At 31.5% G+C, this 17412-nt stretch overlaps 3 protein-coding genes across 3 annotated transcripts; all 3 read right to left on the bottom strand.

Moving 5' to 3' along the window:
* Positions 1-756: 756 nt before the first annotated feature.
* LOC127719295 (ankyrin-1-like) lies at positions 757-4563 on the bottom strand. Its single transcript, XM_052225307.1, has 2 exons — positions 4425-4563; positions 757-3812 (listed from the first exon to the last, which is right to left on the bottom strand). The coding sequence occupies exons 1-2, from the start codon at positions 4561-4563 to the stop codon at positions 2551-2553; spliced, it is 1401 nt and encodes a 466-aa protein (XP_052081267.1). The 3' UTR covers positions 757-2550.
* On the bottom strand, positions 4380-6748 carry LOC127720629 (uncharacterized). The gene is made up of 2 exons (XM_052227316.1): positions 6657-6748; positions 4380-5634 (listed from the first exon to the last, which is right to left on the bottom strand). The coding sequence occupies exons 1-2, from the start codon at positions 6724-6726 to the stop codon at positions 4919-4921; spliced, it is 786 nt and encodes a 261-aa protein (XP_052083276.1). The 5' UTR covers positions 6727-6748; the 3' UTR covers positions 4380-4918.
* A 1007-nt stretch (positions 6749-7755) lies between these two features.
* Positions 7756-11320, bottom strand: LOC127719294 (uncharacterized). Its single transcript, XM_052225306.1, has 3 exons — positions 10468-11320; positions 8696-8925; positions 7756-7779 (listed from the first exon to the last, which is right to left on the bottom strand). Exons 1-3 carry the CDS (start codon positions 10703-10705, stop codon positions 7756-7758), a joined length of 492 nt encoding a protein of 163 aa, XP_052081266.1. The 5' UTR covers positions 10706-11320.
* Between the last annotated feature and the right edge of the window lie 6092 nt (positions 11321-17412).

The raw sequence follows: 17412 nt of genomic DNA, 5'->3' as shown, positions 1-17412 counted from the left end.
CTGTTGGTCTCTTTTTTAAGCAATGGTGTTGTCATATTATTTTCGATTTAGGAGTTCGAATGTCCCTCTGGTATATTTCGCCTCTCTTTTTCAAAGATATGAATTCTGATATATGATCGTTTAGGAATTTGTATAAACTTTTTTTATATGAGTACAACAATTAAGACATACATAATATACACAGTAAGTGACAATTTTAAAAACTTTCACCTTCACATATTAAAGAAATGCTTGAATTGTGACATAAACCATAGACTCAGAGTGTACTTGTTTTCTCAAGTTTGCTTTGTTTGTGAAAAGGTTAAGAGAGGTTCTAACAAACTACAAAACCAGTTGCTTTTCGATATTAGTTAAATTCTTGAGAAGTCTTTAAAATTTCACTCTCACGTGTAAATCACCGGGCTTCTTTTTGAGAAATGCGGTAACGTTGCTGCAAATGAATTGATATGTTTTTTGTTTCAAAGATTTTATAGGATTTGAATATATGATACTTTTTTTTCTTCTAAAATACAGCAGAATAATGACTATTGTAGACCAGGCATGGGGCGAATTGCATTGCAATGTAATTCATTATATTACAATTACTTTGACAAAACCATGCATTAAATTACAATTACAATTACATGCATTTATCAAAGTAATGCATTATATTACAATTACTTTTGCAAAGTAATGCATTGAATTACAAATTACATTTGTAAATTTTCAAGTGAAAAGAAAAATCAAACATTTTGAAAAACAACATGAAGTAACAAAAGATTCTAGCATATGCAGTAACTGTTCCATATATTGAATTTTTGGTATACATGTAAAAAGTCTATTCAATACGACTATTACATTTTAATATCATAAGGGTTTCGAAGGTTTCATGGTGAATAATATTTCTGACTACCCGACTGTTTTACAAAAACTATCAAAGTAGATTGCTCTTCTATCTTTGGTTTTAATGTTTAAAGGTACACATCTCTGTGTTTTCTCAAAAACGAGATTACAGAGATGAAGTTTAATACTTATTTTAACTTAATGTTAACTTTACTTTTATAAATATGCATTTTTTTAAAAATTTCAATCAAAATATTTACTGAGAATTTCTTTCCTGATTATATAATAAACAAAGAGCTTAATTTATGACCAAGTGTCAAAATGGTGAAAAGATTGATTGTAAAACAAACAAATTAGTGTTTTATGACAATGTTCAATTATCTGTTATTTTAATCATGTGATCTTTTGACAACAATGGAACACTTTCACAGTAATGCTTTTCAAATATCAATCTTTTTATGCAGGAAAATGTATAAAATAAAATGTAATAATTAAAAAAAAAACTCTATCTGATACACAGTGTTGTGTTATTCATTTAGAATTGTAATTTGGTCATTCTAGTATTATACCACTTTAATTTTTTTCTTTTCAAGTTCTACCTGGGGCAAGGCTTAATCACCGAATTTCCTCTAGTAATTTATGTAAAGTGTGAAATATAAATAAAATAGAAAATCAATATTTAAATGATTATGTTCTTAATAAAAACATCTTAAATTCTGCTTTAGTTTAATCTCCAACAATCTGTTAAAGATATATAGTATGTGAAAAAAGTAATGCCATGGAATGCAATGTAATGCATGAAATTACACAACTTTTTGCTGAAGTAATGCATTAAATCACAATTACATGTAATGCAAAAATTGCTGCACTACACATTACATGCAATTACTTGGAAAAATGTAATGCATTATCATGCATTACAATTACAAATTTGCATTACCCCATGCCTGTTGTAGACATAATTATGTTTGTTGTGATAGTTTAGAATGCTGATATCAGCAAAGAATGTTATAAGCGAAAAACACATGTAAATTCATTTGTCATTGCAATGTTTATATTAATGCGAAAATATGTCAGTATCTGGTTGGCAACTAGCATTCATAATTTCCATTATTTCCTTTACAATATTTTTTGCAATAATAGAAATTAAATTTGCCACTTTGATAGAAATCATATATTTGAAATAGTAAATGCACGCATAGATTTTTGGATTTAGAAGTTCGATTGCATTTAAAAAAAACATAGAAAGAGTCTATCCTCATTTTATAATCAAATATTGATAACTGAACCATACTATGAAGTCAAAGGCAAGTGAATTATGTCTGACAAGCATGCCTTTGAATGTTATCCGTGTAGCGATTGCATGAATCAAATGTTGTTTTCAAACTAAAAAAAATATGTTCTGCAACTATAGCATTTCGATTAGGTTACTTTCACTGGTTTATTATCAAAACTATGAGCTTGCAACGTCCCTGATACATAATTCACTATTGTACGAGGAACGAATTGCACTGTTCTTTTTTTTTTCTCAACAGAAGTGTACCTTTGCTTTGTAACTATCTCGTTCTATATAAACTGCTTATCTCTAGAATGTTTAAAATAAGAGTCACTAAAGCAAAATTATCTTTCTCAAAGGCAATTTGTTTTGGCGATCACTGGTACTTCAATTCCAATCTGATCTTTTAAAAAAAATATGATTATTTCTTCATCCATCAAAGTGGATTATACTTAATTACCGCTTCCTTTATCAATGCTTGCCAAGTTGTTAAGTAACAATTGGACTATATCATCATGGTTTCTCTGATCGGCAATAAACAGGGGAGATGCCCAATCATTCATACACTTATTAATATCAGCTTTGTTGCCAAGTAACAATTTAACTATATCAGCATGATTGTTCTGACATGCAATAAACAGGGGAGATGCCCCATTATTCCTACACTTATTAATATCAGCTTTATTTTCAAGCAGCAGTTGTACCACATTTTGACATCCTTGCTGGCAAGCAATAAACAAGGGGGATGTTCCAGTATCTTTACACGTGTCGATGTCCGCATCATTTTTTATTAATAGTTTTACTGTATCAAAATAATTATTCGGACAAGCAATAAACAGAGGAGATACTCCATTATATCGACACTTATTAATATCTGTTTTATTTTCAAGTAACAGCTTGACTATGTTTGTATATCCTTTCTCGCAAGCAACCAACAGAGGAGATGATCCACCATTGTCGCACTTATTGATATCAACCTCGCTGTCCAGTAACATCTTCTTGCATGAATTAACCAGAGACGATGCTTCGTTATTCGTACCTTTAGAGTCTGCTTTGTGGTCTAGTAACAGCTGTACTGTATTCTCATATCCTTTTTGACATGCAATTAACAGAGGAGATGCTCCATTAGTTCTAGACTTATTAATGTGTGCCTTGTTTTCCAGTAACAACTTAATTATGTCAACAAAATTGTTCTGACAGGCAGCAAACAGCGGAGATCCTCCAGTATCTTCACACTTATTAATATCTACCTTATTGTCAATTAAAATCTGTACAATATTTGTATTTCCATGGTAACAAGCTATCATTAGGGGAGAAGTCCCATCATTCCTACACTTGTTTGTGTCTGCCTTGTTTTGCAGTAAAACTTTTACTATCTCAAAATTATTTGTATAACAGGCAATGAACAGGGGAGAAACACTATCAGTTCTTAATTGATTAACGTCTGCCTTGTTGTCAAGTAACATATTGACTATGTCAACATAATTATTCTGACAAGCTATAAACAGAGGAGATACTCCTGTATCTTCACATTTATTTATGTCTGCTTTTTTGTCAAGTAAAAACTTAATTATGCCAACATGATTATTTTGACAAGCTATAAACAAGGGAGATACTTTATTATTCTTACATCTATCTATATCTGCATTGTTTTCAACCAACAGCTTAACAACATCAAACTGATTATTCTGACAAGCTATAAATAGAGGAGATACTCAGGTGCTATCACAAATATTAGTGTTTGCCTTGTTTTCCAATAACAACTTTACTATATCTATATGATTATTTTGACAGGCAATTAACAAGGGTGATACTCCATCATCCGTGCATTTGTTGATATCTGCATTGTTATCTAGTATCAGTTTAACAATTTCGACATAGTTGTTCTGACATGCATCAAACAATGGAGTTGTTTCATCATTCCTACAAACATTTATGTCTGCCTTATTGTCCAGTAAAAGCTTTACTATATCGACATGATTGTTCTGACAAGCAATAGAGAAGGGAGATGTGCCATCATTCACAACCTTATTAATGTCTGCATTGTTTTCAAGCAAAAGTTGAACTATATCTACATGATGGTTGTGACAAGCAATGCACAAGGGAGATATGCCAGCGTCATTACATTTATTTACGTCTGCTTTGTTTTCCAATAAAAGCTTCACAATCTTCTTATTTCCTTTCTGTGAAGATACAAGTAAAGGACTAACACCATCATTCCTACACAGGTTAACATTTACACTATAATCAAGACACCACTGAATGAACGGAATATCTCCTTTAAAACAGCAATTTAACAGGACAGTATCTTGTATAATAACATTACAGGTGTGTGCTAACTTTCTCTGGCATGATATATCAAATGTTTTTATATGTGCTAGGAATCTCTGTCGGAATTCTGGCTTGTCCATATTTTTGTTACAAAATACACTTATTACCTCCCCATTAAACCAGTCAAAAATCATTCTTTGAACATACATTGCATGATATTCAGGTGGAACAATAGTAATGAACTGGCCAGTGTCCGTTTCTCCTTCTAATATAAATCGTTCCATTATGAATGAACTCAAAGCATTTTTGATTAAACACTCAATCATTTGTTTTCCAAAATAATAAGATAAAAAGTCAAAGAGTTTGTCATGGACAGTTTTGTAAACACCTTTTTCGTTCTTAAAATATGTATGTTCGAGTAAATAAAGTTCGTCCAATAACGTCAACCTTGATGTTCCTTTATCTAGTCGACAGGCCTCACAAGTGTTCTCTATTATGGTTCTTATTTCAGTAATTATCTCTCTTATGAATAATTCCTTTGTCAATATATTATTGAACATGACACATAACGCCAAGACACAGTATTTTGTGTAAAGCTTTTTTTTTTATCAACTGTTCCATCTCTGCTTCATATACTGAATACGGATTCCGAAAGAAGTCTGTAATATTGAGTTCAGAATTATCATGATAGAGTTTACAGAGAAGCGGGAAACAATTATATAAATCGCAATACTGAATAATCTCTGAAGACTTTGTTTCCAAATACAACTCTGCTATTGACTGTTTTTCAGTTTGTGACAAACATAAGTCGTCTGATAGCAAGTTGCACACCCTGTGTTTAAAAATGGATAAAGATTCAAACCTTTCATCTTTGAACACTTGTAATCGACAGGCCACAATGATTTTTGTGAGTTTATTTTGAATGATGACTTCAACACGCCTCATGACAGGTTCCCAGTTGTTAAGGTCAGACTGGTTTATATAATATGTTCCACAAAAGTTATCGATAACAAACAATGTCTTCTGATTTGGATTAAAAAACTGAACAATTTCATGTGGATTGGTTACCAGTAATGCATCATAACCGTCTCCTATCATTTTCAAAACAACATGTCGGAGAGTTGCTGTCTTTCCAACACCAGAACTAGCAGTAATAGTTACACAACTGTGTTTCCTGATAAATTCTAACACATGTTTTGCAGCTCTAGTTTCCACAAAGTTAACATCATCTTTCTTCCACTGATCCAGTATCTGACGGAATTGTACTAAAATATGAAGAATGAAATATAGTCATCAGAGAAATATCTATATATCAACATAAGCAGAGTTTTGTTTGATTTGATTTTCCTATGAAAATGAAACTAACGTGCTACGATTGCAAATGAAACAATTATCTAACAAAGTTGACGTCAAAAAATAAATAAGACATGTGTTTACACAAAACAAAATATTCAAATAACATTGTTTTGTTACTTTAGAAGATCGTTAATTTACTTATTTGTTGTTTGAAGCAACATTTAATTGTTCTGGATGTCTTTTTGCTTTTAAATCAGAATACATTTTTATGGGGCATCGCAATATATTATGACTTTATACATTTTTTTATTGACTTTCCTAAAATAAAACCTACTCTGAAAAACGTCCACTGGTATTAGAATGAAGAACGGTATGTTTTCATATTTCCAAATCAAGTATTTAGAACTTTCTTCAGTAGCAACTAACATTCTTTGGTACGATGTAGTTATTTCCAAATGTTTTGTTTGAACATTTTGTTTATCTATCATACATTTTTTTTAGAATTAACTTGCACTTATCTAAGGATATTAACTAGTTTGTTCAGATCAAAAGATCAAAAGATTGTAATTCCATCATTGATAATTAGTCAAATCGACCTATTTATTTTTACTTTGAGAATTTTGTGTTGATGGAAGTTCTTTGCGAGTCTATGCTAAAAGCAATTTCCAATATTCTAAAACTTATTTTTTATACAATTCTAGAGTAAGGATCACGATAATGTAATTTTAATTGTACTGAGATTTATTTTCGCACCAGTTCTGAAAATTGACTGGCCATAATTCATGCTCGTGTCCAATATTTTGTAGTTTTTCCTTTTGCCAAATTGACCTTGGAATAATTCTTACATTGCACACTATAGAGTAGGTCTCAGATTTGTACCATCGATTTAGTGTTATTAAATATTTAATTGGAATACATTAAATAATGTTAGTTGTTGATACTTTAAAACATTTCAAGGTTTAGGACATTTATTCATTGTTTTTCTCCTTACCTTTAAGGTTCCAAGGTACTGTTGATTGATCCAAATGTTTTGTTCTTAGCTCTTTACATTCCTCAGCCATATCTGGACCACCTAGTCTTCTTATAGCCTATGAAAATAAAATGAAAAATGACCAGATGCCACGCAATATATATGAGAATTTAACGGCATATTAAATATATAGACGTCATTGTTAACGTATATTAGATCAGCCGAAGGTGTCAAAGACAGGACTGTTCATGTGTGAAATTTGATAGTTGGTGTTTTGATATGATTTTGCCTTAGACGGGGACTTACAAGACAAGTCAATACTAAAATAAACTGCACATCTTTATTCTCAAATCATCTTACACGAACTCGCACAAAAACACTATACGGGTCCGCCCTTACACCTTAATAACCTGGAATAGCCCAACCTCGAAACGAATCAACCGTACTACATGATCATATCAGTTTGCATTGTTCCAAAATATAATTGCTATAACTGTGTGACATATTTACGAAATGAAAGTTGACATACTTGACATCTCGCCTGTTAAAATGTTTTAAATTATATCAAAACTGAAAGAATTTTAGAGCTAAGTTCGTTTGTATTCAATCTTTGTAATACATTTCAAATTAATTTACTTCATATTATTTTGTAGTCGTTTCCTATATTGCTTTACGGAAAAAATAAACTCAAAAGTTTACCAGACCCAATTTTCTCTTTGATATGGATCTTTGCCAATTTTTGATTTACAATGCTGCACAATAAACGATCATTAATCAATGAAATCCAAACATTAAATATAAAAGTGTCGAGTATTCAAAAGAATATATGAAAAAATGGACGTAAGGTGCCATATTTCATATGTCGACGCTTCACCATATGTGCATTTCAACGATTTATAAACGAATAAGAATACTTTATTAAAGTCAATTAATGGGAAGGTTTTTGAGCATATACACATATATATAGTATTAATTATACAGTATTTTCAAGATATATAACATTTAAAATAAATGAATAAATAACTATCCTCCATACATGATGGTGTTTGAAAATAAATAAATAGAATAATAACCCTTTGTAATACATGAAACATTAACTACATTACAACCACATGTATATTTAGTCACTGGAATGAACTTTGTTCTGATTTAAAAACAAGTACTAATAAATCTTGACACTGATATATTTACATTTTCAGATTCACTGAACATCAACCAAACAACTTGTTCGTACTTGAAACATATGAGCAATTTTAACATTGAATACATGCTTCATCAAGAATAAAATTGCTCTTCTTTTCATATATATCTTATCAGTGGTGCTTCAAATTAAAAATTGTCAACCAGTGATAACTTTTGTTAACATTCAAAAGCAAAAATCAAAACTAAGACGAACATTTCTTTAGAATACGCTAATGAATATCTGTCAATTTTAGGAGGATAGGCTTTGATTTTGATAAAAATAACATCTGTTATTGCAATTGAAGGTTAAGACTTTCAAGAACAAAAATATTGTATATCGTCCATTGTAGTCGTTAATATTGACATAATAAAGTTGAGCATGCACCTGCACGATTATGGATTCAAAAAAAATGCTAGCAACTGTATATTCTATAAATTACATGACATCCATCATCAACAATAAACACAACAAATGAAAGATTGTGCGACCTTCGTGGCTAACCTCCGCTTCATTTGTTCACAGCTGGATAGATGTATCATTGGTTATCATACCACATTTTCTTATGTCTATACTTAAAAAAACTCACCATAGATACTAGGACCAAAACCCTTCACGCCAGATACTAAACAAAGCCCTATCAGTGACGCTCGATTTAAAAGAGCGAAGAAAGTAAGAAGTTGAAGACCATAGAGTACCAAACAATTCCAACAATTCATTGCTTTGAGAAGCAGCCTTTAAATGAAAGTCAGTACACACATTTTGCATGTAACACCCATTAAGCTTATGGTCTTTTAAAAGGTAATTCAAAACTGGACTCTTCACAATTACATGAATTATGCATTATTTGTTACAATTATCAGATAACTGATATTCTTACCCCACTGATATTTTCCCATGCAGTGGTAAATACTGCTGTCTTCATCTTTCCACCTTTAAAATGAGCTAACTGGTTTCTGTAGTGTTTGATTCTTGCTAAGTCAGCCATGGATGAGGTATCAGTCAAACATGGTAATTTGTCATATCCACCTGCTGGTTCAGTAAAATTTGCCAGGTTTCTAAGTATTATAATCATTAATGTCACATCAAAAGTCTGAGAGTTAGGTGCACCTAAAAATATACAATAAGAGTTATATCAATTTAACATGTTCAAGGAATCAAAACTAATTATTTCAATTTATAAATGTTTTTGATTCCTTTAAAAAAAATGATACTCATGTTCTCATGAAATCCATTTATATACAGATAATATTGATGATTACAGCACTTAATTGGTTGAATCCGAAATCCTTTGAGTGAAAGTTTAAAGAAATAATGTATCAAGTCATACCTCCGGAAACTTATTAAAATATGAACAAAAGCAATTGGTGTTTTAATTTCAATATTGGAGACAGTAACTCAATGGGAAAAAACAAACGAACGAGATGGCACCATACAGCTTTTCACAATAGAAAGATACACACACAATACATCGTCTTTCGTCAATATCTAATTAAATAAAAAGTACTTAAGAGGTTCCACACGTGGGCCATATATATGGATATTTGGCGAGTTTAAATTATCTACTAACCCTTCTACTTCTCCATCATAATCAGTCATATCAGTGTACTACCAACGAACATATATAGAAAAAACACCGTTATATATATCGGTTTATTTGCAAACAAACAAACCATAATAATCAATGGTATCATGATTACGAATTGTCGCAGTAACACAGCAAGCACAAAAGGCTTAACCTGCTGATTCACAGTCCTATAGTTTTTGGATTATAAGTGAAATTTGTATCGTTGAGTTACGGTTTCATTCCTAAAATGATTCTTTTTTTATTTCAAGTGGTTTAATAAGGCCCCAAACATTTTCAATAAGTATGTCATACCTATTATCCTAAAGATTGTATTTGAATAAAATAAATCAAACAATGACTGGATATGTGATATTTTTTTTAATTTAAGTATCAGCTTTCTGTGACGTTACAATGATCATCATTTCAAATTTTCATCCATATTCAAAGAAAACAGGCTAATTGACATTTGTTTTCAGGATCAAAAGCATATAGAGAAGGTGTCGACAAAAGCCCTTTAAAATTATATGTTTTATGTTTAGTTTGGTGAAGCAAGTGCTCTAAGTTTTCTTGGCCTACATTTGGGGGAAATCTAGCAGATTTTGTCAAATTTCACAAATTCTCAGTTTTGTTTGGAAGGAAAACTTTATTAGAAAACTCTACAAAAATAATTTTATGATATTTTCTCAGGGTTTCATTCACTCAATTACAATACTTTTCCTCTTGAAATAATGGACTTTATATTTGTGGCAGAATAGGGGCCTAAATCACTTACATCATTAGGTGCTATCAATAAACTGCAAAAGCATTCTGCACGGGATGAAATAAAGTTGCCTTTTTTGTCATTTGTGTAAGTCTTTCTGAAAATATTCTTTTTAGTCGGATTTTTTTATATACCTAACAAATCTAAATGATTTATGAATCAGTTTCACTATATGCTTGTCTTGCTATAATGTGTTGTTAGCAAGTCAACTCATTAGCATACATCTCTTTTTTTCTTCTTCGTTTAAATGTTTATAATGTAAGAAATACTATGATAAGTTTTAAAAAGAACAATAAGTCAACTGGATTAAGCATCTTATACCTACCACCACGCGGAAACAGTAAATTCCACTGAGCTGCGTTAATGACATGCTTTGTTTTTAAGTCATACAGTGTTACATATCCCTTTTTAATGGTTGCTTCTAACCGAGAAGGATGAAATTCTTTATCAAATAATATACGCACAGCTCTTTGAGAAATTCCAGTCACCAATAAATGCATTCTTAAATAGTTTTCCTCTTCCTCTGATACATGTAATACACATACAACATTGGAAGTTGCCATCTTCTCCGTATTTGTTTTTATCTTTAAGCTGTTCCTTAAAACCTATTGTCAGGATATCCTTTATGTATCTTGCTGGAATAAAAGTCCAGTATTTGCTGATTTCATATATTGTATTCCAGGATTTCTGTACATTTAGGCATATATTGATGCATTTATGCATACAGTTGTGTCCCTTGATATGGGTGTTTACAAATAATCAAAGCTGTATTCCTGGATAATTTGTATTTGAATTCTTAACTGTTTTAGAGGACAATCTTTCTGGTTGCAGTTTATTTAGGTAGATCTTGAAGCTCAGGATTCTAGCCATTCTAGCGTTTTTGCAAATTCTAGAACTTAACGAGTCCCATACTCGTCTTCCTTGCTTCTTAATAACGAACGCATTTTATTATATAAGAACTTTCCTGATCTCTAGATGTTCTAATGTTTTCTGATGCTAATACTGTCTATCTTTCTGTTGTCTTATAATTTTACTTTTATTGGTTCTCAGAGCTTTTTTTCCTTTTTAACTGATGCTAAAATCTGTTTCACTATCTAGATGGATATCCCTGTCTGCCAGTAGTGAATGTACTGTAAAAATGTGTTATTCATGAAAAGAAATTGAAATTGAAAAATGCTTAACCGGAGACCCCATTAGGTTGGATCACTCTAAGATAAAAAGCATAATATTGATTGCTAATTTATCAAAGTTGATGCATTCCAAAACAAACAATTTAACGAATGACCTTGGTATTTGTTGTTCAGTGAAGATAAACATCGAAAAGGTTACAATGCTTAAAGGTGGCAAAAGACCATTTCATAAAAACCTTAAAAAAAGAAAAGTAGTATTAATCATCATAGAGTAATAAACATCTCATTGCACAAAATACATATTAATAATAGTGGTTGTGCATTGTAGCGAAATTTGGATAATAAGTCATTGTACAATGAACGTACAAAGTGTATACTTTTTGCTGTTGCAAGTTGTATATGATGGAATAATAGATAGTATTTTTTATTGTGAATTTGACTGTGATTACATGATATTTTGGAGAATAATATGCTCGTATTGATTCATAGCGAGAAATAGTGATAGTTAATGTGCAAGTTGAGCTGTGTACATTTGATATATATTCCTTGCGTATTGAAGGATTTGTGCAAGTGTAATCATGTTATTGTGCTCAATAAAACATTCACTTTGGGATACTCCTATTTGTTAAACATTGTAAATATATGTATATATATTTAATTGTTTGAATGATACTTACCTGATACATGTTGCATTTGAGTCTTACGGGCATGGTGTTTTTCCAAGTGAAAAGTATATTTACCTTTATATAAGTGTACTGTGTATATATTGTGTATTCAGTTTAGGGCGTGTTAATTGATTTGAATACGAAAACTAATCGCTCGAAACACGTATTGAACAATATGACTTTGTGTATGCTACTAACCATGCTACCTGCATTCTATACAGACAACTTTGTGCATCTAGAAAAAATGTTAAGGCATTGATGTATTGGTAGACATGGATCATAGAGGAATCTTATATATCGGCACAATATTGGTGATTTAAATTGTGTAGTAAAATAAACCGTATCAAATGAAAATCATTGTGTGTTTAATTTTACAATCTTGTTGTTATGTCTGTAAAATCGAAACCGAAAGTAGAAAAAGTAAACACATATATGTATGTATTAAACCATTATCTCACATGCCTTTGCTGTTTGAAACGCAGTATTGCTTAGTTCGTGTCCATCTAATATTCTTTTAACCAGAAACAAGCACCTATCAACGAACTAAAACAAAGACCATAATTGTAAACTAATATATGTCCAAGTCAACAGCTTTCTTGTCATTATCTCCCCTTTTCCGATAGAAAGGGAGATAATGTATCTTTGTAAGTCTCAAGTTTAATTTTATCTAAAAAGCTCGTCTCAACTCAGTAAAATGACTTTTGTCAGCATGTATGTCAAAGCACTGTCCTACATACATCAATAAGATTAGACGTTGAATATGTGATATTACTAAACTAATCATAGAAACCAGGATTAAACATCTTTTTGTATTTAAATTTATAGTGTCACGTATTAGGTGAACTGACTACAGTGAATAACATCTGAATGTGAAAAAAATCGGCCGTTTGCTGAGTTAAAATCTACTTGAAGACACCCGTCAGCAATAACCGTACGTGTGCTCGATTTTGTACAGTCCATCTTTGTGTCAGACAATAAATTATTTGTGTACTTATCGGTAAAAAATTTCGAGACTTTACTCTACACAGCTTTGTATGTACTCTATATTCAAATAGTTTTATCAATGCAACATCATGGTTGGTAGGTTCAATACGAAACTATCACTTTAAAACCACTGCAACCTTTTTCAGGGAAACATATTGATTGTTGATTGTTGGTTGCGTTAACATCAAGTGGCAAATATTTCATGTATATTTACGACAAGAACAAATTACCAATACATACAATACGTAGGTCCGGTTAAAGAGGTCCCCTCAAAGAGATATTGCAAGGGTTCTTAACGTGCAGAGAGCACGACACTCTCTCTAAACGAGACATTGGATTTAACATCCCAATTATATCCGGACGTTGCTGCTTACATGATACATCCAAAACAGCCAAACGGACGCCCCCTCCCCCTTTTTGACAAGGCTTTAACTTCCATTCGGACGTTTTTTGTCGGAAGAAGACATGTAGTGACCAAATTTCTATTTCCCAGTCACCTTGAGGGATGGGAAACAGAAAGCATCGGATTAAGAATCTATTTAACAAACAATTATTGCCTTATATTTTCTTATCTTTCTGATCCTAAAACATTAACGCGAACAAACTGACATTGCATCATGTTTTATATAGGATATTGGACAAAAAATGTTGAATTTTGTTCTATTTCAATAATTCTTATCTTATGAGCTTTGCAGAGAATGAAAAGTGTTCATTATAAAACATTTTTTCATAATTTCTGAGTATTCTAAACTATAACCTGAGTATAAATTTTCATATTCATACATAAACAAACCAAAAATTCAAATAGAACACTGATAAATGTTTATGTCAAAAGATATAGATTTCATTAAATAGTTCTGATTATGTCAAATAAATATCAGATCCTAGAAAAAAAAAAACGATAAAGTAGTTCCTTCACATTTGCAACGCTTCCAGGAAAGGTTTCTCGATTTTTCTCCTTCGAGCCCATTACATCAGATATCGGATGTTGGATAAAGTTTTCAGGTTGAACTAGTAGGACTTATAAAAGATTTCTTAGTACATAAAAGGCTGAGTATATGTTTATGACAAAAACGTATAAATGCTTCTTAGTTTCAATAAAATGAAACAAGAGAAACACGACTGCAATATCTGGTTTACTCAAAGGTTTGTTTTATTGAGAATGTTATTCATTCTTGACATTGTTTCGATTAATGTTTTTTTTCCCTCATGTTGCTATTTTTGTCGTATCTTATTACTCGTCTTAACACACGATTAATAACAAAATATTTCAAACATGCAAAGAAAAAACGTTGGCACATAAGAGTATACAAAGAATAGGATTAATATCAGATTAAAGTTCAATAATTTTGTTACATAATGTGATACTTAGAGCAGATATATGTTTGGTACCTAGTTTGATCCGCCTATTCTAGATATTATCCTAAAAATTAGGATGCCAATAAGAAATGAACAATCATGTGAGTGCTCATAAAAACCGGTCACTTCAATAGGCCAGGCAGAACTCGAAACCACTTTTACAGGTTAGTCCTGTAAGTGTTTTCTATATATATACAATATAATCTTATTCTTAAATTCCAGATAAGAGAGCTGTAAAATATTTCAAAAAGTATAAAAAACTTATTTTGCTCCCGAACGATTAGGAGTTTGACACAGCTTTTAGATACCTGTATAGTAGTCTGTAGTGTCATCCTTATAATGGTTATATGGTTCTTCGCTGAAGCTTATCATTTTATCATTGACGTGTATCTTACAATACATCTTTAAAAGTCAAAAGATTTTAAAAAAACCTGTCTCAACGCTTCAGTATTGAGGTTAAACTTCACTTGTTGCCAAATGCGTTTCACTTCGATCTGAAAAGACCAGTAGTCATCACTTCTTATTTGATATGAATTATCATTGATATGGTCATAACTTAAAATTAACTGTTTACGAAACTTCAATTTATTTTAAGATACATTCCTTAACATGTAGCTTTAAACACGTAATACTAGTATAGCGTGATTCGTGATCTTCAACTTCTTACTATAGTTAGCCTTTTTAACTGTTTTTATTTGAGCGTCATTGATAAACAAATAAACTCATCATATATACCAGGATTGAAATTTTGTATTTGCGCGAGACGCCCGTAACGAGCATCTGACGTAACAATGTTTAATTCTAGTATCTATGATGAATTCATTGATAAGGACGGCCAGTTCATTACCGAAGGTCGATACGTTTCTCTGGACTCCCCGGCTTCTTTCACCAATAAAAGGGGTCATCATGGAATTGGCGTATAACACAATTATTCACACTAACAAACAAATAAACAAAACTGATTCAACAATGTGTAAGATTTTTTAGATAGCTTTTTTTAAGATATATATATATTTGATCACAATTTAGTTTCCGTCTTATCATTTTGTTTTTCTATCACAATTTCCTCTTCATCTTTTGCCCATTCTTGGATTTCGCCTCTACTAAAACAGCCATACACCAATATTCCTAGAACATTGAAGGCAGCACACACATAGAATACATTTCTCCATTCTTCTTGTGTGTCCTTAAAAATGTTTAAATATCATGATGATAAAGTTACTGTAAGATAAATATCATGTAATAAAATCTTCCAAGAGCCGTTTTCGAAATTGAAGAGAAAGCTTCATCGAAAGAATTGTAGCGACACATTTCTAGATAAACAAAGAAAAGCTATTTCTGAAAAAAATAGTTGTTTCTAAATTTAATTTCCCTGTATACTAGGTGTCTTGATATTTTATGCAGTATTACCCGCTTATCAGCACCTTTAAGATTTTAAGAATTAATTAGAACTGAAAGCAAAGTGTGACTCAGAGTTTTGAAATTTTGCTTGAACATTTTGATCTACAATTGTTCAAAGTTTCACGTATATACTATCAATAAATAGTATTCTTGTCTTTCTTGGCTCGTACCACGTGATTGTTTAAGGGGAATGAAATCGACACGTTATAAATTCCATGCTTCTGAAGCGCTTTATTGGATTTACCTTCATCGGGAACGCTCAAAGCCGAATAATAGAAAGCCAAGGATGTATAAGAACCGAATACAGTTAAAACATGCATAGTAAATATGTCGAATAAAAAAAAATAGTTTCATGAATCTTCAACCGGGACCATTCTATTAACATGTTTTTATATACGTAAAATTGGGTTTTTCCATTTTTGCAAGCATGACAACTACTAGGGATGTCAACGAGTACTCGAGTATTCGAGTATCGCTCGGTAGTACCGAGTATCGAATACCAATAATGATACTCGACCAATCGGTTTCCTGTTAGAATGTTGTTGCCTTCTGAAAGATTTTTTTTTAAGAGCCCCTCCCAGGAAATCAAATATTAATCAAAATTAAAATACGTCTTAAATGATTGCGTTTAATTGTCATTTAAAATTCCCTCATACAGAGGTAGGCTATAAACAAAAGCTCCTTTCCAAGGCTTCACTTTTAGCCAATCGTGTCTTAGTCATTCCACCACCTCTGTACCGTAAGCGCAAATATTTTCATCAGGACTGTTAGTTACGAAAAAAAATTGAGACACTCGTCCCAGAAAAAGTTGACAAGATATTATTTCTAATTAAGAACAAACTCGTTGCACCCTGTGTCGACCCCTAATCACCCCTTTGTTGATCATTTAATGTGTTTCTTTACGATTCTCAAATACTGTTTTTTGAGTAATTATTTTTCTATAGATGTTTATTAATTAACTAATTAGATTATTGCCAGTTCACATAATTAGTACATGCAGTAAAGGAGCTATCAATTATGGTATAAAATTCCTGTGTCTATTATCTAGTAATAGGTAATGCTATTGAGGGTTTTAATCCATAAGACAACGACCCACAATACGTAGTAAAATTAGTTAAATTTTGTGTTTCCATTTTGTAGATGTCTTTCCGAGCGAGTACTCGAGTATCGCTAAGTAAATTCAAAGAGCACTCGAGGTTACACTTTGTAAATACAGCTGTTTTTCAAACCACGCTTCTTTTGGGGAGATATAGAATATTCATAGATAATTAATTTGGTTTACATACTGGTTCCCAGTTATGATCTCTAGGTTTCATCTCATAGAGACATAACTTGGGAATGTTACCAGTAAATATACATATGCATATTGTTTATATTGAAATCAGTGGTAATACTACAGTCAAGGTAGGGATAGTTAAGAAATTTATTGTTAGTTTAAACTCATAGAAGTTCGGGGCATATAAACGTTGAAAATATGCTGCACAGCCCTATATTTTGACCTTTGAAAAAAATTGTAGTGCATATGAACTTTCCATTCTAGGATATGATTTTTTTCAAAACTGCATAGTAAAAGTGGTACAGTTTTAGCCGTAAAAGGAGTTCCTATGGGAAATTGCATTGTCAATATTTACAGAAATGCAACCTCGATTGGTAAATCTTCACCGAGTTGACATCCCTTACAACTACCATAAAATAGACATGTTATCACCATTATTGTTATCGTTTTTCAAA

Source organism: Mytilus californianus, unplaced genomic scaffold (genome assembly GCF_021869535.1).
Source record: "Mytilus californianus isolate M0D057914Y unplaced genomic scaffold, xbMytCali1.0.p SCAF_11, whole genome shotgun sequence".
Taxonomy (NCBI): Eukaryota; Metazoa; Mollusca; class Bivalvia; order Mytilida; family Mytilidae; genus Mytilus; species Mytilus californianus.
The sequence above is the reverse complement of the archived record's forward strand: the minus strand, read 5'-3'. Positions and strand labels throughout refer to the sequence as shown.